Source organism: Taudactylus pleione, unplaced genomic scaffold, assembly GCF_031769625.1.
Source record: "Taudactylus pleione unplaced genomic scaffold, aTauple2 ptg001552l, whole genome shotgun sequence".
Lineage (NCBI taxonomy): Eukaryota > Metazoa > Chordata > Amphibia > Anura > Myobatrachidae > Taudactylus > Taudactylus pleione.
In genome coordinates this window covers 328,869-352,258 of record NW_028285949.1, presented here as the reverse complement: position 1 = coordinate 352,258, position 23,390 = coordinate 328,869, and the positions used below count along the sequence as shown (strand labels likewise).

Genomic DNA, 23,390 nt, shown 5'->3' with positions numbered 1-23,390 from the left:
TCTTTAGCATTAAAAAGTATCTACAATTTCTTTTCAGCATATGTAATACCCCGCTATGTGAAGTATTACGTCTAACACTGTACACCGTATGTGTATGTCGGACCACAATTCCCAGTAGCCTCTGCAGCAGCTCAAGAGGTCAGGAGGAGGTCACATGAGCAGTGGCAGGTGGTCAGACATGTGACATTGGGAAGTGAGCAGCAAATGGCGAGAGCAGAGCTGTGAGGAGGAATCGGTATGTAATGCCGGCTTTCAGGATGCCTCCTGTCAAAATACCGACAGCGGCATCCCGATGATTGGTATCCAAACAGGGGTCGGGTAAGTATTCTTTACCCTCCCCCCCCCCCCAACCCTCCCTTCTTGTAACCCAATCCTAACCCTTCCCTGTTAGTGCCCAAACCTAACCCTCCCCCCTTAGTGCCTAACCCTAAGCCCCCCAGCGGTACCTAACCCCCCCCCCCCCCAGGGGCACCTAACCCTACCCCCCTAGAGGTGCCTAACCCTAACCTCTCTCGCCTAAACCTAACACTCACACTCCTCCTCCCCCACGGCTAACACTAAGGGCACCCCTGACATACCTCTTCGGGCTGGCATTCTTCTGGATTCCGGCGTTGGGATGGATCAAGATCAGTGACGTGCGGTGAGGTAAATGGATGAGGAGGCACTGGCTAGTATCAGAGCCAAATTTACCCATCCATACATGAACCCGTGGGTTCAGGTGAGCATTATACAAAGGGGAATCAGTATGATTTATCGCCGGCTGCATGGCTGGCAGTTCAAATCCCGACAATGGAAGCCCGGCAGGGTTGAAGATCCTGAACTTAAAAAGGAAAGTATTAACTAACCCTATTCTACCCCCTTTCCCTCCCTTAGGGGTACCTAACCTCCAAAGTGTCTAACCCTAACCCTCCCTTCCCCGCAGCCTAACCCTAATGCTGCCCATCCACTAGGCGATTCGTGCAATCGCTCGCAAATCGGCCGCAAGTCGGGTACTTTAAAGTCGGAAACTACCAACGATGCGCGCGCACGCTGGTAGTTTCCGACATCAATCATCGGGCAAACATGCTGGTCAACCTGACGAAAACGTCAGGTTCAGCATGGTGCCAGATGATTGATGAGCCTGCACTGAACGACTGCTCGTTCAGTGTAGGCTTATCAGAGACATAGAAACAACAGCACAATTAGAATGTCGTAATCGTGCTGTCGTTTTTATTGTCTGCTAGTGGATGGGCAGCATAAGTCTCCCGGGGAGGTGCCTACCCCTAACCCCCGCCTTCCCCTAGCCTAACCCGAACCTCCCGAGGGAGGTGCCTAACCCTAAGTCCCCCACGGGAGCCCCTATCCTAACCCCCCCCCCCCTAATTGCTGGCCTGAAGAGCATGAAAGGAATACAATTTTATTGCACTTACAGCAAAGTGTAATTAGTCACTTAATATCTTGTACTTACCACATGTATTTTAAGATCTATAGAAAGGCGCACATGGTAGGGGACATCATATTCCCGCATGTCAATTATGTTCTCCATCTGATCAGAGATCTTCTTAGATGGACCTTCCTCCTCAGGGGCCATGCTGTTTCCAGTCAAAGCACTGTATAAATGATGATCGATATAATTTAAGACAGCCTACTTTTATAGCGTTGGGTGAAAAATTCAGGTGTAAACCGTGCAACAGGAAAAAACAACATTTTGGGCAGCTTGCAAAGATGGACGCAGTTTTGCAGAGGCAACATAAGAACCAGGTTGGCTCCAGGAGATGTAATCTAAGGCCCCACACACGGAGTGATATAGCAGCAGATGCGGCGGACTGGAACGTTATCGCAGCTATATTGTTCCGTGTGGGCATGATATCGTCCACTGTGCGCTCCCGTGGGGTTCTTAGTCACTCCCCCAGATCTTTCTGCATGTAAGAGAGATCTGGAGAAGTGATGAATGATCCAATGCATGTCTACGGCGGGGGGGGAAGATACCGGATCACTGTGTGTGTGTGGAGACCGCCCGATAGGTTGGCTGTCGGATCGTATCGCTGGGTACACATCGTACAGTGTGTACCCAGTTTAACAGTGTTAATAGTGAACATTTTCAGCACATAAAAATACTTTACTGTGAAAACATATGCATAACATTGTCTGGACAAGTGTCATTGGTTGCATGTACCATGTAAAATACAAAAGCAAATGCAAAATTAAAAAAAGGAGTAAGTTCAACTGAACTTTTAATAGGTTTCCCTTAATACAAAAATCAAGTGAGATTCTGCTTTTGTGCCTCAAATAATGGAAATAATAAATATTGCGAATAGATCTGAACAGCCACACCAATAATAGTATCAGAGAGAGGGATCAAGATGCACTAAGCCAATCAGAGGCGGTTTCAATGGTCATTACGGCATACTTTACACCAGGGCTCAAGCACTAATAAGCGATATGCCTTCTAGTAGGTTCATATGAAATAATTGTTGTTGTCTGTATGAGCCACAATTACTGTATTTTACCTATGGATGCACACCTCCCTAACTCATTGCACCTCTCCAAGCGTAAGGAATAGTACATGCAAAGAACAGATAATCATGTAGATGATGCGCAAGAACTTTGCATGCGACGTATAAATTGGAACATATCACCAGTCAACTTCAGGATAGTTCTCACAAATTTTCTGAGATCTGGTCCCCCTGCCTAGTCTACTATGAGAAAAATTCTTGACTCCTCGATGGATGTTCTTATTGCCAACCTTTCCTCCCCCATCTCCCATACCTTCAGTTTTCCCTTACTAACATTCCCCAACTTCCCACCTCCTGTGGTCCCCCCTCCTTTTTTCTTTATTCTCTCCTCTCCACATTTTTACAATAATTTGCTGGTATTTACCTTTTTGCTGAGGCACATTTGTACCTTTATGTCCTTTTTATCATCGTATTCATGCCAATATGTCTATGCTTCTTACTACAATTACATTGATGTGCCTCATTTTCTGTACTTCTACAAAGTGTAAATATTTTTTTTTTCTCAAAAAAAAAACCCAACTCTCGCAACACAGCATTTTGTATTTGCCTGTAGAATTCCTTTCTCCAATTTCACAGGGGATACTGGGGTAAAGATGGTGGTGAGTGGAGCACGGCACATATATGAACAGGGCTGATCACACTCTATACTAGCCAACCAGACTCTTAAGTTTAACCAAATCCAAGTAGAGAGACTACAGAGACAAAATGAAAACCCCTAACCAACAAACGAAAGCAACAGTCACAACAGACGCACCTGTAGGTGTACAACAGACAACTTAAAACATCAACAAAAATATGCAACTATAGGAAGCGCACCAAGTGTTTCCCATGGATAATCCAGTTTTCTCCTACTTCCACTGGAGAACTCTGGGGACATCCCAAAGCAGTCCTCACGGGAGAGAGCATGTTGTAGCAGCACGGAGCACTTTGCGCACAAAGCTCACATATTTAGACGCCAAAGGTGTTAAACCTATAGAATTTAGAAAGATTGTGCACGGAAGACCAGGTGGCCGTTCGGCATAGCTGGTCAGCAGCATCCCCATGGCGCGCGCAGCCCAAGAAGCGCCAACTGACTAAGGAAAATTAGCTGTAATCCTGGAAGGAATTGGTTGTTCTCAGGCATTGTAAGCCTGTATAATAACAGCACAAACCCAACTAGACAATGTTGGCTTCAAAACTGGCTACCACTGCTTGAGAGAATCACTAAAGACAAACCAATCATCTGTCTTGCGAACCTCTGATGTGTGGTGAACAAAGGTGCGGAGGGCCTGAAACACCCAAAAATTACAAGCATCTTCCCCAAGAGAAGAACCTTCACCAGACAAAAGACAAAAACCACAATCTGTAGATTGATGTGGAACAGAGAAACCACATTCAGCAAGATATATGGCCTAGCACAAAGCACTGCTCTGTCGTCATAAAACACTAGATAAGGAGAACGACATGACAGAATTAAGCGCCAAGACTCTCCTAGCAGAAACGATGACAAGGAGGAAAAACAGTCTTCCATGTGAGATACTTGAGATCGTCCAAACAAAGAGTCTCAACTAGATCAGATTACAAGAAGCGAAGAACCAAATTTAGGTCCCACGGCTCGGAGACAAGTGGGTTGCGCATGAAAGACACCATGTTTGAACTTTTGAAGCTCTGGGAGTAAGGCAAGTCTGCACTGATAAAAATACAGACAGTAGCAACACATGGATATTCAAAGAACCCCAACCTGTGTCCAGGCCCTACAGAAGGAACAAAAGTAGACGGGAGAGTGAAAGAGGATGAAGGGATACACTACGTCTCACACCAAGAGATACAAGTCCGCCAAATCTGATAAAAATGCCGAGCAGAATCTGGCTTCCTGCAACTTAGGATAATCGCTTCCGTAATACCCATAGCCCTCAAGATGGCAGCTGATGTAACGCGGGTGAACGACTGATCCTTGTTGTAGGTCTGAATGATTGGGAAAATGCCAGGTTGTGTCCACTAGAAGAGCCCGGAGGTCCTAGTAAAAACTACCTCAGAGGCCCGTCCAGAGCCACGAGAATGACCCTTGCCTGCTATCACTTTATACGCTTTAGTACTCGAGGCAACAGTAGAATCATCGGAGAGAGGTAGATCAGTAAAAGTCCCATGGAACTGACATGTCAACAGAGGGCCACTGGATCTCGTCCTGGAGAAATGAAGCAGCACCCTGTGGTTTAACAGAGACGCCATAAAATCCATGTCCAGCAAACCCCACCTATTCACCAGGTACTGGAAGACTTGAGGGTGAAGGGACCACTCACTGCTGGCTAAGGTAATAAGCCTTCTAATTTTCAACCTCGGGAATGAAGATAGCTGATATTGCTGGCATGTGGCGCTCTATCCACCACATCATGTTGGCAGTCTCCCTCATTGCCTGAGTGAACCACACTCCTTGAAACTGGAGAGTCTGCAGGGAGAGACGAATGATCTGTAATGTTCCAACTAGGCTGGTTTAGCGGGGCGCCGCACCCTGTAAGATTGCAAAAGGGCAGAATGTGCCCTTCCCCTTTTGAAGGTGCCCCACTAAAACAGCCTGAAGGTACTGCCCCCACCCGTAGGCAACAGGGTACACAATCGGGAAGTCGGCTGCCTTAATACCGGCAGCCGGCTTCCCGACTGTCATATCCCGGCGAGGGTGAAGTGCCGGGTGTCTAGATGTACACGCCTGACATTTCCCCAATGCCGGGAGACAGGCACCCGGCATCCCGATCTTGCGTATGCCGGGCGCCGCGAGCGTATAGCCGTAGGGGGGGGGGGGGGGGGTTTAGGGCACCCAGGGGGGACTTAGGGTTAAGCCCCCCCCCCCAGGAGGGTTAGGCTAGGGGGAGAGAGTTAGGCACCCCTCGGGGGGACTTGGGGTTAGGCACCCCCCCAGGGGACTTAGGTTTAGGCAGCGGGGAAAGGGGGGGGGTTAGGCACCCCTATGGAGGGTTAGATTAGGTTAGTAGATACTTACCTAAGGACGATCGGGATTTCCAGCGCTGTCGGGCTTTCGCTGCCAGGAACTCTGCATCTGTCGGCCAGTCGCTGCCGGAAATCGAACAGCCATACCGATTCCGGCAGCAGTGCCTAGCGGGTGAGGAAAACTGTGGTGTAGTGATCATCGCTGGTGACTAGATGGCCCGCGCTAAAGTGCCCTTTATCCCATGGAGAGAGAACGCCTCTCGCACCCAGGCATTTGTCCAAAACCAAAATGTCCCAAAATCGAAGCAAACTGGTCTTGATCTAGCACAGTGTTGGCTAACCTTGACACTCCAACTGTTATGGAACTACATAACCCAGCATGCACTGCTACAGTTTTGCTATTAGGGCATGCTAAAACTGTGGCAGGGCATGCTGGGATATATAGTTCCACAACAGCTGGAGTGTCAAGGTTAGCCAACACTGATCTAGCAGGTAAGGATCACACAAAGTTCTTAATTATGCGGGTCCCAAGGACCTCCTACAAGTTTCTGGGTCACCCACCTGACCTTCTCACATGCCATCAGATTTCCCAAACTACCCCTTAAATGCACATCAAATCTCCCCACATGCCTTTTTAAACATACATTTTTATATGCGTTTAATACGCCCATCAGATACAGAATAAAAACAAGTGTGGTGGGTATGTCTAGTTTGTTGGGATTGTTAGTCCCACAGCCACTGAAGATGTATGGTTTGCCTACCTCCATGCTGTCTCTTATCACAGCTGTATCTTATATATACTGTACTTCTGTCTGCTGGTGACTCTTTGTCCTGTCACTTGGCTTCCCAGACATGGATTATTGATTAGCTCAGTAACCCAGTACAGACAGACCACACTCTCACTATGTGATGTGCGCAATGTGACAGAAAAGGTGAAGCTTTCATGACATTTCCTGCATATTTTTTGGTATAAATCCCTGACAAGTGGATTATTCTAAACAGACTCAGAAAAGGGAGGGCATGCGAGCAGTGAGCACACTTCGTCTTCTCCCCCAATTGGTTAACCCACATCAGGAGCATCTAATGGTAGCCCCACACAGCAATGACTGGCATCTGTGAAGAGCGCAATATGATTGGTCAGTGTGTCCTGCAGAACTCAGTCCCTCACTGTTTTCTTAGTGTAATAGAAGTGCAAAAGCACATAACTGTAAACATGGTTTTAAAACCAAGTGTGTAAACTTGCAGCACAATACTCCTTTGCGATAGCACATGCTTACTATTAATGGAATATATTTGACATATCTTGGTGCCATTCAAACAATGTAACAAAAAGCTTCAAACATGCAACAGTGCAGAAGTTTCCAAACTCTGCTATTACAGTCCAGGTTTTAAGGATATCCATGCTTGAGCACAGGTGACTTAATTAGCACCTCAGTAAATTTGATTTAACCATCTGGACTCAAGCATGGATATCCTTAAAACCTGGACTGTAATGGCAGAGTGTGGGAACCTCTGCAAAAGTGAAATGTTATAATGCTCCTCTTTATCTCATAAGACGACTAAGCAATATTTTAAACGGAAAACAGAAGAGTTAAAACCAAGGGCTTGATCCTTAGTAAGTTAGAAAAGAATGTGAAATTATAATGGTTCAAAACCATGTGCATTTTCCATAGCATCCACCAGCCAAAAGCTGTGCACCTTCATATGCCCTACAGATACTGCAGTTTGTACACAACTCTTAGGGGTAGACAATATTAAACATTAGAGAGATAAAATGGAGAAGTTGCCCATAGCAACCAATAAGCTTCTAGCCATTTATCTAGCACGGTTTAGATGACGACAAGCGGATTGAATGCTATGAGCAACGTCTCCATTTTATCTCTTGCAAGGTTTGAGACATCTTCCCTCAGTGTACAGATAACTTCACAAACCTAGAGAGCATGGCTGTGTACGTGTCACTGGCATGATCTCGCTCCTTGTTCTTCCGTACAGCTGGAGAGATCTCCTTCCTCACTTTTATCAGATCATCCACAGAATGGAATGACAACTTGATATAGTTCCTTTTCAGTCCAACCAGATGGTTCGGCTGAAAAAGTAAAAAAATTATTCACTTCTCTTCATCCAGATAGGACATTGCTGTACAAGAATAATGATAAATATTTTTTCTATGGCATGTTGTCCTTTGGTAAAGTATTTGGGTGCTCAATAATGGTCACCATACTGCTCATCCAGGTTTAAACAAGTAAATGAACTAATGCCAGCATAAATAAACAGCCTAGCCCCCATTCAGGAAACTACCGTACTGCTTCAGTCCTCTCTATAAAGGGGCAGCTAGTCTGAAAACAGTATCACACAATAGTCTCTTAAATTCCAGCCCGCTTCTTGTTTAAGTAGAAAACTGAAAGGATAATAGCATAAATACAATATGCAAATGCAACAGCAGATCAAAGAATATATACACAACATAAGTGCCAACCACCACAAGCGAAATCTTGGGAGGTGAGCATGAAAGAAATTGACCAGGGTGGAGGAGAGGAACTGGTCGGAGAAGCGGAGAGGGCAGGAGGAAGTGTGCCTAGATTGGAGGTTAGAGTTGTAGGGAGAGGGGGAGTGGCTTAAGGCTTTGTAAGTCAGGGTCAGTAGCTTGAACTGAATTCTGAGCAGGATAGGGAGCCAGTGATGTAGGTTGCAAAGGGGGAAGGCAGACAATGTACAGCAGGAAAGGAAGACTAGCAGCAGCATTGCGATTAAACTGAAGTGGGGAAAGTTGAGAGAAAGGGAGACTAGAGAGGAGGTGGTTCAGTATTTTAGGAGGGAAATTAGAGGAGAGCGTGAATAAGTTTTGTTGGCATAGCTGGTAAAGGAGGGTTGGATTCTGGCGATGTTCCCAAGCTGGAGCAAACAGGGCCGGAATAGACCCTCATAATATGGAACTTTGGTTACTTTAACAACTAATGCAGTAATATATATTACAAAAAATACAAGAACAGCGCTGCGGATGAGAGAATATTAAACTGCAAATGTGTCCAAATAATTTTTTTCCAATTACATATATACACAATAAAAAAACAGATGCATCTGTAACACAATAATATAAATTGTATCAAATATAGTATATTAAAAAATATTACAATTATATTTGTTGTAGTGATATATCAACTATAAATTAGACAGAAATAATCTGTATTAAAAGCTTGTATATCCCGAAGACATAAGAAATTGATAATGTTGATTCAGTCAGCATTTACATGTCTAGCTCAGTAATGAACTTCACAGAACCATGTCATATAAGTAATAAATTGTAAATTTTTTTGGACACATTTTCAGTTTCTTCATATTCGCTCATTCACAGTGCTTTGTCGTTTTCTCTGTTGGTTAGCAACCATTGTTACAGCTGCGGAGAAAAAGTAATTGAACTACATTTGTATGTTTTAGATTTGGATTATTATCTCTATCTAGCGCCTAAAACTACTAGATTTTAGTGATATATATTAACACAGTAATGCAGCAGCAAAACATTTAGAGTAAATAAACAAATACGAATTGTATAATTCCTCCCTTAGGATGCCACTTGTCAGCTTTTGCTGGAAGGAGAGCTACTGGCACAAGAGACTGCTGAGCTGTAGCAGAAATGGATAACAAATTGTTATTACACATACATACATATGAGGAAGGCTGGGCAAATCTCAGATCAGAAAATGTTAAGGATAGAACACTCAACGTGTCAACTTTACATACCAATATTGCAACGTTTTTGGCCCTAGATATTGTAGAAATGACACACAAGGGTAGAGACCATACAATTCAAATATCACTCTAAAACCTCAATTGCTAATAATTTTCATCTCTAACAAATAATTACAGACCAAATCCAGATCTTCCTTGGCTATAGTCTCCAGCTTTGCGTGCTTCCCCTGGAACTTCTTGGAAAGAAAAGAGGAAACTTCCCTCTCGCACCCCTGACAAAATAAGGAAAAAAGTAAGGACAGAGCACAGGGAAAAAGGAACGCTCTCTCAACAGAATGATTGTACAAATCAATGTCTACCTTTTTTGTGGCCACATAAAAATAAGGTTTGTATGGCAAGGCAACCTGCAGGAAGACAAATGTTTAGAGGTACTATTACAAGTTTATACAAAAGTTTCCCGTTTTTAAAACACAATTTTATTCTACAAAATGCACTTGCTTAAAATAAGCTAAACATGAATGATTAAAGCAAGAAGTCTTTTGAAGGATTTGTGTACTTTAGTGATACTTCAGATAGTTAGAGGCTTTAGTTTGTACCTTGAACCGGCTCCCATCTTCCTGTATGAAGTAATAATCCACAACACTCACTAGACGTTTGTCCTCATCAAGAATTTCAGTCTATGTAAGAAAGAAACACATAATATATTGATATGTTTGCCAAACAAAAATGTTTGCACAAAGATGCCTTTGAAAATAGTTCCTCTATACCAGAGGTTCCCAAACGCGATCCTCAAGGCTCACCAACAGTTCAGGTTTTAGCGATATCCATGGTTGAGCACAGGTGGTTAAATCAAATTGAGATACTAATGAAGTCACTTGTGCTCAACCATGGATATCTCTAAAACCTGAACTGTTGGGGAGCCTTGAGGACCGCGTTTGGGAACCTCTGCTCTATACAGTAAGTCAACCAATTGTACAGACAATACCATATTTGAAGAGTGAACACTGCAGCTGCTGTGGACCTAGGCATCCCAGCATGCCCTGCCACAGTTTTGCTATTAGGGCATGCTAAAACTGTGGCAGGACATGCTGGGATATGTAGTTCCACTGCAGCTGGAGGGCCACGTGTTAAATACCCCTGGTCTAGAACAAGCCTCGACAATGTATCCAATTTTTTTTTTCATTTGTATAATTATTAAAAGGATTTTCAGTAAAACTGAACAGTTAAAGCAAGAACGGTATAAAAATTCCACACAAAAAACACTGCAGAGCAGAATAAATCAGAGAATAATCACACATATAGAGATACCAGCATAAAGAAATGAAACAAACAGTATACAACTGTCCGAGACAATCTCAGATCAAGACAAACAAATAGGGAAGCCACAGAAACACCCACAGGACAGCAGAGATTAAAAAAAAAAAAAAAAAAGTTATTTTGTTGTTTAATCATGGAAGGGTTTGAAGTCCAGTGTGTAAGAGGAATGCTATAGGGGGCATACCATTTCAAATTTTAAGAGGCAGTTTCATTCGGTATACATAAACCTTTCATGAGATACAGTACAATTGACCAGCCCAATCTAAGAGAAAAGAAAGGGAGCCACAGGGGTCATCCAGTGGCAGGCTTTATACACTTTAGCCAACATTAGCAAGACCGTAACATAAGTTTGTAAATAATGATTCAAGGAATCTACAGTACAAGACCCAAGCCAAAGAGGTTTTTGGAACAGACAGAGGTACTTTTACCCAGGTTTCAACCAGGCAGGCCGACAGAGCGGACCAGAAAGCAAACAGTGGTCAAGACCAGAAACCAGCAAAGTATGCTCCACATCTGGGCAAGAGGTATACGTTACTTGTTAAAGTCTCCCAAGATGAACCGGTGTCCAATATGATACTATGGCAGTGATCGCGGTGAGTGACAAACTATGTGGGTCACAGGGACCTTCCACTTTAAAAAAATGAGGTCCTTCCTGACCGTTTCTGGGTCCCATCATAATTTATGCTTTAGAGCTCCCGATATAACTCAGACCTCCCCTAAGCTCTTACAAATGATGCCGCACATTAATGCCATTTACACATTATGCCACGCAGTAATGCCCGATCTTTAAACATTAGGCCGCACATTAATGCCCCTTACAAATGATGCCACACAGCCATCCCCGGCCTTTACATATTATGCTGCACATTAATGCCCTTTAGTCCCCCTCTGCATTGCCCCCAGTAGATGACCCCCTATGCATTGCCACTAGCAGTAATCCCCCCTCTGCAGTGCCCCCAGTAGTCCCCTTCCTCTGCAGTGCCCCCAGTAGTAGTCCCCCCACTCTGCAGTGCCCCCAGTAGTAGCCTCCCCCCTTCTGCAGTGCCCCCAGTAGTAGCCTCCCCCCCTTTGCAGTGCCCCCAGTAGTAGCCTCCCCCCCCTTTGCAGTGCCCCCAGTAGTTGACCCACCTTTTTGACCTTTAGTGATCTGTGCCTAATGCCCAGGTCACTCACCTATTTGTGGGGCAAATACCTTAATTTGGGCCTAATGCCCCCTATGTAGCCTGGGCCTTGTGCCCACCTATATACCAACAGGCCTATTGCCTGAATTTATGCCACAGGCCTAGTGCCCGACAACCCTGGTGGTCTAGGGAGGGGTAAATAAAGGTGGCCCAAAGCTGCTTACCCGCATGGAGGCTGCGGGGGGGGGGGGGGGATCTTCGATAGCTCTTTCTTCCCACCCCCGCAGTCCTCTTCGGTCCTCAGCTTCATACTTCTTCCCTCTTGATCACGCAGTCTTCTGGCCTCTTGCGTTTCCGCCAGAACTGTTGCCGCTCTGCTCTTCAGGGGGTCTCTTCCCTCCTCCTATCTGCCATCTGTACTGATGTTTCCTACACAGCCGCGTCCAATTCAAGACGCCGCGAGTCGGCGGGGCTATGACGCGGCGAGCCGTGATTGGCTCGCCCCATCTACCTCCTATTGGCTGCTGGACTGCGAGCAGTGTTTGGCTCGCGGCCAGTGCCAAACAACCGCCGCCGACCGCTGCTACTTGGCTTCCGGGCAGCGAGCTCCGCTTAGCTTGCATCCGGAGCCAAGCTACTCCCGCTGCCACTGGTGGAAGGGACCCGGCGGTCCCTTCACCAGGTACCCGCAGCAGTGGCTTACCCGACGCTGGGAACGAACACACTGTCCCAGCGCCCGGCACGGATGCTGTGCCGATGCTGGGATCAGACACTTGATCCCAGCACAGCTTTCCACAGCAGCAGCCAATGAGAGTCTGATTGACTCTCATTGGCTGCTCTAACAGACAGCGTTGTGTCTGTTACTGCAGAGGGACGCGCTGTGCTGCAGCCAGCTGTCAGGGATTGGCCACAGCATAGCGCGTCCCCAGGAACTTTAAAAAAGTGGGTCCCCAGTGCGCGTTATCGGGTAAAATATGCACTATAGTACGTATTTGCGAACATTGCTATGGGATATTATAGTTGGAGCGATGCAGGCACTAAACAGTTAATGCTTCAGCTTCCAGGATGCCTCAGGTACTCCTCCATATATACCCAACCCTAGCCACAGGCCTTCAGTTGTTCGTTTGGTGCGGTAGGAATAAAAAGCACCTTTGTAATAGGTGACTGCTCAGGCAGTCCTAAGCTTTTATTTTTAGGTTTTATTTTATTTCTATGGGGCACATTCAAATAGCCGCGGGAGTTCACCTGTGACTAACTGCCGGCCAAAGTCCCACAGCGCGGGGAATAGCTATTCAATTAAATAGCTTGTTCCCCGCATCGTTAAATCGGGACTCGTGCGTGTAAACACACTGATTCCGTGGAATGTGTTTTTCCAACGCGCGCGAAGCTAAATAGGCAGTTTTTACCTCGCACCTCATGGAGTCAGACGGTGGGGACTCATGGACTCCCGCACAAGGACTCCCCCCTAATTGAATCGGATCAGCGTGACAATTAGCCGCGGGGTGAACTCCCACAGCTAATTGAATATGCCCCTATGTTTTTGCTTTGGCAGTACTAAGCGTCAATTAAGCCGCATGTACTGCAACTCCATCTACCTCCGCCGGTACCGCAACACCAGTAAGAGGGCTGGCGACTCCGGAGGGTCTCGGCTGAGTTTGCTAGCAGCGATGCTGGGACCCAGACTGCAATCGGACTCACAGAGATGTCAGGTAAGGCAATTCCTCGCTTACGAGGAATCACACGTAGCAGTCTTTGCTTCCGGCACTGCACCGGATGTCGTAGCAGTCAGGGCCTGGGAGCGAGCGCCTTATTGTCCGACGCCGGGGATCGGCAGCAGACTCATATGTGCTGCCATGAGGCCAGCGTACCCGGCTGGTTGATGCAGCTATGGGGAGGTAGGCGCTCCCCAGGAAGACCCAGTCCCTACGAAGGGTTTTGCACATCTGGGGTGCTCCGCCTACCCTCCATGTGTATTTGAGACACTCACGGTAGCTGCCGGTCTCAGGAGGGTTTGGGTCAGTCTCCCTGTATACCTCTTCCTTGGTTAAAGGTATCTGGTGCTCTATATCTGACCATTCCTGGTGTTTGACTCTAGATCAACTACACAATTGTAATTATATTACAAATGCATTGTATGTGACTGTTTGCTAGCTGCTGTACTGACAGTCTTATTTCTGTCTCTCAACTATAACTATCACTGTTTTTTTCTGCATCCTCTTGGGGTGGAGATTTTTCTTTGAGTACTTCACATTCATTATGATTTTGTGAAGGATGTCACAAACATTGCAATTATTGCCTTTTATATTGAACATGTCAAAAGATAAAATGGAAACAAGAGGGGGAGCCCCCTGTGCCGGTTTCATGTAAATCATGTATGGGCTGTCGAAGCTGGATTATTGGCTGAGACCAGATAAGTTTAAAATTGAATCGCAGCGACACCATCTTGCGACTGGCCGCAAGACGCAATTTTGCGAATGGCCGCCTAAGCGCCATTTTAGATAAACTCACTTTAGTACATGTGGCGATATTACTATTAGCATCATGCGAATGCATCTGTGACCATCACCATAAGTTACGGCGATTCACCAAAAGCCCATTTCATGACTTTACGTAGTTTGGGTGCTCTGGATAAAGTGTATATTATTATAATTCCCCATAAGGATATATTGCATTAGCTAAACAGAGCAAATGGTTACGTGACAACTAGCCTGTGTAGACAAGCTTCCTGGATAACGTCTGCTCTCACTCCAGGTGGCCCGGCTCGAATACACACCTTACATTAGCAGGCTTCCTGCAATAAAATACCTTCAAAGCCAAGAGTGTTATCTTATGTTTGGGTCTTGTAGCTGGGCTAATTTGCATTCACACATGAGTCTGGGAGAACAAAGGACTTTACTTTTGAGCCTGGGAAGGGTGAGGGCTGCTGAGAGAGGGGGGCGTATGGAACTATAAGGCTCAGCATTCCACACTGCTAGGTGTTTACTCAGTTTAAGTAAGATTTAAATGCACCATTTCTCATACACACATTAATAAGCACAATTGCGCTGGTAACTAATCGCATATTAGCGAATGCATAAGATCCTATATGAAAACGCTGTTCATTAGCTTTATGCGCACGCATCTGCTCCAAGTTAACTAGCGTCTTTATATCAAACCCCGCATACTCACACATTACATATCCACATACAAGGTTCCATAAGCTTTAAGGGATAAGATTTAAGTTTGTTCATTTAGTATAAATGCTGTGAAATAAAGATTATTTGGTAACTAAGGTTTTATACATGCTAAGTAAGCAGTGTTTGGTTTTGTCCTGATGCGTACTCTCAACAGAATTCCGGTACTATCTGTGTGGAGATCGCATCATGCATTCTCAACTTATGGACTGCAGAGACTTCAAGCAACAAAATGTATATTATATGAACAACTGTTAGGATGTTGCATGGGGCGGGAAGGCAGAGACCCCCAGTTGTTGGAGGCTGGGTTCTGTCTATTTGAATCAGCCTGTTAAACGCTCTGTAACAGATGCATCCCCCTTGAGGACCAATGGCATCAGCAACAAACTTCTCTATTGTGTTGTCTATTTCTGGGGGGTATAATATGTGTGCTCCAACACTGGGTCTTAGTCTTCTTGCTGAATGCTGACTGACGAGGGGTTTCTTCCTGATGCCTAACATCTGGACCATAGAGCGCTGCGTATGTATACTGTACTTGGGTCTGTATAATTCCTTTGCGCCGAATTGTGTATGGATCAATAGCGTGTAACTGACTGCACTTTTACTTAAATAATACTTTGTGCTTTGGAACCACACGTTAAGTCTGGAGTCTTTATTTACTGTATGACTGCATACGCAAAATAGCGTCATCCTTAGAGGTTTATAGGTAGGATATCAGAAGGTATAGGCAGGGGTATATAGAGGTTTAAATATAGATTCCTTAGGCCTGTTTGTCCCCTCAGGACTTAAAAGGATGGTTTGTGTGTTGTCTGTTATAAAAAGTAACCTCACCAATCCAGTTTACCTGTCCCTGGACAAGAGCCATCTTGGGTTTCCCCTTTGTCCCAGGTTATGATGAAGGTTGTGGATCGTATGGCTGCTCCTACGATGCCTCCTTGGATGTGGTATACACAGCATGCTATGTTTGCACCTCATATGCATCCTTCCTGGAAGGATGTTTATGGCCACTCTAGTCAGAGTATGGCACCATCTAATGACGAAAGCAGACCGGTAGTTACTAAGGCGCCTAAGCCCAAGTAGTCTTTTTATCAGTCTGCCCAACATATGGATTCAGACGCATCATCAGGGGAATAAGATGATGTACATGGTTCCTCTCCAAGGTCTATCTCGGGGGAGGAGGGCCATCCGTCCACAGTGGATGTTCCTTCTTTGGTGAGGGCGGTTAAATCAGTCCTAGATATTCAGGATGATGAACCAGCTCATAGTAAGAAGGCTCCAGTATTTAACCACCACCGGATGGTGGCCAAAACGGAGTTTCATGTATCTGAACAGCTCACTGAGCTTATGGATGAGGCATGGGGTAACCCGGACAAATGGTTTTATATGAATAAAAGAATAACATTGTTGTATCCTTTCCCAGCTTCTGTATGTACTAAGTGGGAGGTACCTCCTACGGTGGATGCTCATGTGACACATTAACACAGAAATGATACGTTGCCTATTCTGTCAGCATCTTCTCTAAAGTATTCCACAGATGTAAATATTGTTTTAAGACCTGCTTCAATTTTTCTATTAACTGGAGCAGTTACTCGTCCAGCTATGGCTGGAGCCTGGGTAGCCATAGCTGTTGCAGAATGGATGGGGGCATTGGAAGATTCTCTACCAGATGCTACCAGAGAACAGATGATGTATATCTCCCCACATACTGGAAGCAGCTTCCTATCTGGGAGGAGCTGCAGTAGATGCTGGAAGTTTAGCTTCTAAGACATCAGCAGCTTCAATAATGGCACATACGGCCCTTTGGTTAAGATCCTGGAAAGCTGATACAGGATCAAAGTTGGCGCTGGAAGTATTATCTATGGACAGGTACTTTTTGGAGCAGAGTTGGATAAAATAGCTACTCTGGTAGCTTCAAAGTCAACAGGTCTGCCATCTACGGCAACTATAAAGTCTAGGCCGGTTTCTTTTCGGTCCTTCCATCCTCAGGGATGAGCAAGGGAACAGTCTTCCTCTAAGCCAAGTAGTTTTCGAAAGACAACAAGGTGACAAACTAAGGTCTGGCCCGGCAAGACGTCCAGCTCCTAAACCGGACAACAAACCCTTCGGCCTGATGGGCAGGCCTCCTCCTAGGGGATCCCAGGATGTGAGGCAGACTTCTTCAGTTTGCAGATTATTGGCGTCAAACAACAGATGCCTGGGTCCGAGAAGTGGTCTCTCAGGGGTATGCCCTCACTTTCAGGAGGCATCCTCCCCAGAAGTTTTTTTTTTTTTTTTTTGCACAGATCCTCCATCAGATGCGATCAAGGCCTTAGCCCTTCAGGAAACCATTCACTCCCTGCTGCAGGCAGGGGTAATAGTCCCGGTTCCTGTGTCGCAACAGGGAAGTGGTTATTATTCCAACCTATTCCTGGTTCAGAAATCAAATGGGGCTCATCGTTCTATACTAAATCTAAAAACCCTCAACAGGTTTATCCTTTTACCCAAGTTTCGTATGGAAACTCTCCGGACAATTATTTTGGAAATGAAGCAAGGGAGATTACATGGTTTTCCCTGGACATTCAGGACGCATATTTGCATGTTCCTATTACACCATCCCACCAACAATTTGTACAGTTTGCGGTCCTTCAGTAACATTACCAATTTCAGGAGTGCGCTTCGCAGGTTGTTGCCGGCATAACTACTGCACGATTACGTTTATTTTGATCGTGTAGTGGAAATGCGCCTTAAGATGGTGAACAGTAAAGATTAGAAAGGTGATGTATATAAAAAAATTAAAAAAAAAAAAATACATGCTGATCCACTATATGCTGCTATTCTGTAATAAAGTGCTTATTTTGAGTATTTGTAACTCAGTTATCATTCCGTGTGTGTGATTACAAACCATCAACTGAAGGCATATCCGTAATCACTATGTCCCTCGAGTATATTATACAATTATAGTGTGACAAATGGGCAAAGGTAACCCTTATTAAATAACTCCAAATCAATGGTATATCTTTTTTTTTTTTTTATATTATCTCACCCAGTGTCTAGTCAACTCTGAAGCTCCAGAAGGAATATGTCCTGCTTTATTACTGGGTTGCTACAGGAAAAACTGCCTCATATGTAAAAGATTAATGCTACAAACACTCCTCAGGCACTGCATAGAATCTCTCTAGGTTAAATAACACTGTCAGTCAGTGCTTAAGTTCCAAGCAAAGCCCGTATTTTAACAGATAGTTAATAGCTCACACTATTCTGTTTCTCCGCACTTCACATTGTATCAACATTCAGCAATGAGATACAAAGTTTCCATTGACGGTGACAGGTTGAAACATTTGTTTCCAATTCAGCTCCTTATGTCTCATCTCCTATAAGGAATCTGTATGTAATGCCGGCGGCTATTTAGCCGCCAGCTCAAATACCGACAGCGGGAGCCCGGTGGGTCGAAAGGGGAAAGGTAAGTAGCCTAACCCTCCCCTCACCCCCCCAACCCTCCTTTAGGGTGCCTAACCTCCCCCCAGGGGTGCCTAAACCTCACCCTTCCTCCCCTCACCCTCCCGGGGGGATGTCTAACCCTAACCCCCCCGGGGGTCCCTAAACCTAAACACCCCCCATCCCTGGGCTAAGTGTTCTACTTACCCGTCAGAGGATGATCGGGATGGCGGGGGTCGGTTTTCCAGCGTCGGGATTAAGCTAGGTGTCGGCATTTCGACGCCTATCTTATGTCCCTTGTTGGGCAGGACGAGTCGGGATTTAGACCGGCGGCATAGCGTCCGCCAGTCTAGTAACTACATCCCCTCCAATACAGTTATGCAAAGACTGCATTTTTGTGTTGTAGTGCAGGAACCTTTCTCCACCATATAGATTGCAGTTTAAACTGGAATTTTATGGTCTCTGTCTATCTGTCATAAAGCCATTTCAAGGCTCATAAGTATTTATAATGGGCAGTGTAGGGCTTTTAGTATACCTCAAAAGGTTCCTTTATTATGGATCGAATAGTGAATCAGGTTGGTGTGAATTACACTTAATACACATATCAGCGTTCCTATTATCACCGGAACCCTTAAGGCAGTGGTTCCCAAACGCGGCCCTCAAGACTCCCCAACAGTTTAGGTTTTATGCTGGGTACACTGAACGATCAGCAATAACGATATAGCTGAACGATCGCCCTTTAAAAATCCTGGTGTCCTGGATGAACAATATTGTTCATGCACACACCCAAAAACCACCAACGACCCACGATTGCAGATCCCTATGGAGACATAACGATATCATCCAGGTTGGCGTGCATACATGGACGATAGTCGATATCGTTATCGTCCAGCGGGAGCGCACAACGTTGGGCGTTCATTGCATACACACGGAACGATATAGTCAGGTGCATAAATATTGGGACATTGACAGAATTTTCATATTTTGGCCTCGATTCACCACCACAATGGCTTTGAAATGAAACAAACAAGATGTGCTTTAACTGCAGTCTTTCAGATTTAATTTGAGGGTAATTACATCCAAATCAGGTGAACGGTGTAGGAATTACAACGGTTTCTATATGTGCCTCACACTTTTTAAGGGGCAAAAATTCAAAAATTCAATTCTCAGAAATTCTGCTATCAATTATAAAGTGTAATAATACCCTTAATGTTACAGATTTACATAATGCTTCTGTTTATATTGGGTGTGTATTCTCCCTCACGCTGCAGTCATACCCGCAGCATTCGGAGTTAATACAGAGCCCCCGTCTCCTAACTTGTCTCACGTCTGTGCACAGGCGTCAGACCAGCGGGCAAAGTATACCTCGAGCATGCTGTAGCCGCGTCTCAAGTATATATTTATTTCAACTGTTCACATTTAGAATCACATAAGACATGTATATTTCAGAGCAGCAATAGCAGTCAACATGTGGTTCCACCAACGTACATTTCACTACTAGGTTTTTTTTTTTTCAAGCTATGCAAGGTCACTTATTACCCCAACAAAAGGAGGTCACATAACCAGCTCTCTTGATAAATAAGGGAAGATAGAACAGGGATTGTTGTAGGACAAATAGTGATTTAGGTTGAAAAACCATCTTTACCAGGTTCATCCATCCTGTGACCAACAGAGGGACAGATTACCAAATGTGAGATTTACCCTTGCGATAATACATTTGTGATTGTACATTCAAAAGCTACATATGCAGCCACCTCATGTGCAATCAGAATTCCCAAATATTTAAATTTGTGAACACCATCGCAAACGGAGAGCATACGTGTGCGGTTGGGAAAGTGTAGGAAGAATAGAGAAAAACCACAGATTTAGTGCAAATAATCTTTACACCATTGCCAAAAGAGATGGTAAAGAAGAATCTGCATGTGAAAGGAACAACAGGTCATCCACATAAAGTGCTATCTTCTCTTCTTCTCTCTGGTCATCACTGGGTACACAGGCTTCAACACTGGAATTTCTCAATGTCTGGGTGGAATGTGCTCGCACCACAGCAGAAAGATTCACCATAGAATAAGCCTGGTGGATAGTCTAACAGAGACATCTGACCAAAGTCTGCTTAGTAGCTGGCCAGCCCTGTTTGTTGAAGTCATACAGGACAAAGAGAATCCTTTTTTACGGAGATCACTTGTCCTGTCCATATAAATCCAGGGGGCCCGAATGACATCTAAGGAGGCCTGCCCAGGGAAGAATCTAGTAAGCAGGACCCAGTCCTGGGACCAAAAGGGGCGGCCCTTGTTTAAGTTGGACTGGTGGAGCCACCACAAGAGAAAGTGACATACCTCTCGAGATAATGATCGTTTGCGACTTGAGATGCAGATGGGACTTGTTCCACCTAATCTCCATTTGCAATGGACAGGAATGAAACTGGGCATACTCCACCATGTCAAAGTTTGAGACTAGAGAGCCCAGGACCTGCACGCAAGACCTGACAGAGACTCGACATTGCCCCAAAAATGTGTAAGGTTTGTTCTGTAAGGACCAAAACTTGTCCAAGGGAAGGAATCCCCGCCGGATTCTGGAGTCCAGTAAGGCTCCCAAATATAGCATTTCCTGAAGAAGAATGAAGGTGGATTTTCACCAATTAATGATTGTCCAGATAGGGCAGAATTATGACCCTGTTGCGCCGGAGATGTGCCGCCATTACCGCAATGACGTTCATGACAACCTGAGGAGCCGTAGAAAGTCCGAATGGCAATGCTTGAAACTGGAAGTGTTCCTCCTGAACCGCAAACATGAGGAAACGCTGGTGATCAACTCTGATGGGAACATGTAAATAGACATCCTGGATATCTAGGGAGGCAGTGAAGTCCCCGGTTCCAGAGCCAGAATGACTACATGCAGAACTGTCCGGCTTCTGAACTAGGTTGAAGCGGTTGGCATAGAAGCCCATGCCCCTCTGTGACAGGGAAACTGGGATGATGACCCTGGAGACCAGAAGCGAGCAGAGACTCCAGCAAAGCTCCTGCTTTTTCTGGATCTAATGATAGGCCTGTAGGAAATAAAATTGGCCAGAGGATGCTCCCGAAAGGTTGGTGCGTAGCCTTGGGAAAACGCACCTCTTTTTGGGCAACATTGGTTGAAATCATTTGCAATAACACATGTGCTTCGTTCTCCAAATATCAAGACAATTTCAACACGTTCTGTTTGTGTTAGTAGTTTCTCATTAATGTCACTACCTGCAAATGAAAACTCGGTTAAAACTCAAGAATGAATATAGATATGTTAAAAGTGAAGAACACCATTGTTTTTCTTATGAAATTCTGCATCTATTTGATCTTTTACATGACTATGGGCCTGATTCAGACCCACTCGCGAGCGGCTGTCCGCTCGCAAGTGGGTCGATGGTCTGCACTGAGCATGCGCACGACGGAGGGAGCTCCGTCGTGCGCATGCGCCAGACACGACGAGCGAAGGACTTTCCTTCGCTCGTTGTGTCCGATCAAAGGGGGCGTGCTGTCAATGTTGATTGACAGCACGCCCCCTTTGGTGGGCGTGCCGGGGGCGTGTCTCCCTGACGGGGGCGTTCCCACGGGAACGCCTCCCGTCAGAAGCCGGCCCACTGACATCACTAGTGATGTCAGTGGGAGTGATTTTGGCTCCCACACTTATGGACCGCCCAGTATAATAAAAACCACCAACTGAGTACACAAGGTACACACAGATGTGAAATAGGAGACACTTACTACAAGCATTAAATGCAATTAAATAAATGGAATAATAGTGCTTAATAAACCAAACACCCACAGGGGAGGAAGGAGCAGAATGTATAACGTGGCCAGGAGAGTGAGGTATACAAGGAGACAAGGTGCCCGTGCTGCTCTCTAAAGAGGATCTGTAGCAGGCAGTACACAAAATGGTGGCTCAGCATCTCTAGGTGGGAAGAGATAGTAAGCCTTGTGGCAGGATGCCTGCTGTGAAGGTACACGCCATGCGGTGGGGGAGGGGCTAAAAGAAACCCTGCTTACCACTTCTGGCATGGACCCCAGGGCAATGCCGCCACAATTAGCAGATGCTGCGCTGGTGGTCTATATATATCAGTGGTGATTATATTACACGGCTCCTATAATTACTGCCGTCAGGGACCTGACATCCATCAGGGTCAGTGTATCACTGGATAAGGGTACTATAGTGTAGATATAAGCGAGGTGGTCTCAGGGAGATTGTCTCCATTCAACATGTGTCTGATAAGCAGCGCTCGCATCTGACAGAATACACATGTAAAATAGATCTGGTCTCCCGCAGACCTGCAAACACCCCGCACTACACTAGCTCGGCGGCTCCGTATACGGAGTCAAACAGTGACTTGTTGCACAGTAATAAATAATTATACAGTAGTGCGCTCCATCAGCGGAATTGCAGACGCACTTTTCACTATACATACAGCTTTGTCACCGGAGATAGATTTTATATATTATATATATATATATATATATATATATATATATATTTGCCTGACCATATTAGAGGTGTTTAATCCATATGTATAACCATCTAACAATGATAGTATAAGGCTGAAATATGTGGTATAAGTGCATAATATTACTTTGTTAGGTATTTATACCAAGAGCAACAAAATGTTGCTATAACATCAGCTTCTGGATATAATAAATATCCAATAATATAATTGGCAACTAAAGTGATAATTGCAATAATAGTGTTCCAATTAAAGGAGGAATCTCTGTAAGAGTTATATTTATGGTCTATTACAAAACAACTGCACACAATATATTAAGAATAGCACTACCTCAACTTGAATTTATTATTTTTTGGTGAAAGCAGACATATCTTGGATGCCAGTTTATTTATATGTCAGCGGAATCATATTTTAAACACTTGTATTCATTTATTCTTCTTCACATTTTTTTCTCTGTTTTGTTTTTATTTCGCTAGCTTCCCATGTGCTCATTACAATAAAGTATTTTATATGATTTAATAAAAGTTATATTTTAATATTCAATACATTGCCTCAGTGCACCTAGCTTTAAGATTCTTTTCCACTTTCCCCATTCCTTGTACAAGTTTTTGCATCTATATGAAATCTTTGGTAGCACCCCTCTTTATTGGACTCTATTAATAATACTATTCATTCATTTTTATATTATGATGTGTCTGATGGGAGGCAAAGCAATGGATTAAAATATCTAGACTCCAGTGCAGTGGAAATATTTATGGTTTCTGGTGGTCTAGTGGTCACGTGGGGGTGC

At 44.8% G+C, this 23,390-nt stretch overlaps 1 protein-coding gene across 1 annotated transcript in view; it reads right to left on the bottom strand.

Moving 5' to 3' along the window:
• Positions 1–23,390, bottom strand: part of LOC148442392 (DNA polymerase epsilon catalytic subunit A-like) — a gene marked incomplete at its 3' end in the record, with an annotated part of 39,946 nt that overhangs the window by 4,745 nt on the left and 11,811 nt on the right. Inside the window, exons 3-7 of the mRNA XM_088464001.1 lie at positions 9,701–9,781; positions 9,464–9,508; positions 9,284–9,376; positions 7,349–7,503; positions 1,448–1,589 (exon numbers count right to left, since the gene is read on the bottom strand). Of these exons, the coding sequence (XP_088320127.1) occupies positions 1,448–1,589; positions 7,349–7,503; positions 9,284–9,376; positions 9,464–9,508; positions 9,701–9,781 (516 nt within the window). The remainder of the gene's footprint in view (positions 1–1,447; positions 1,590–7,348; positions 7,504–9,283; positions 9,377–9,463; positions 9,509–9,700; positions 9,782–23,390) is intronic.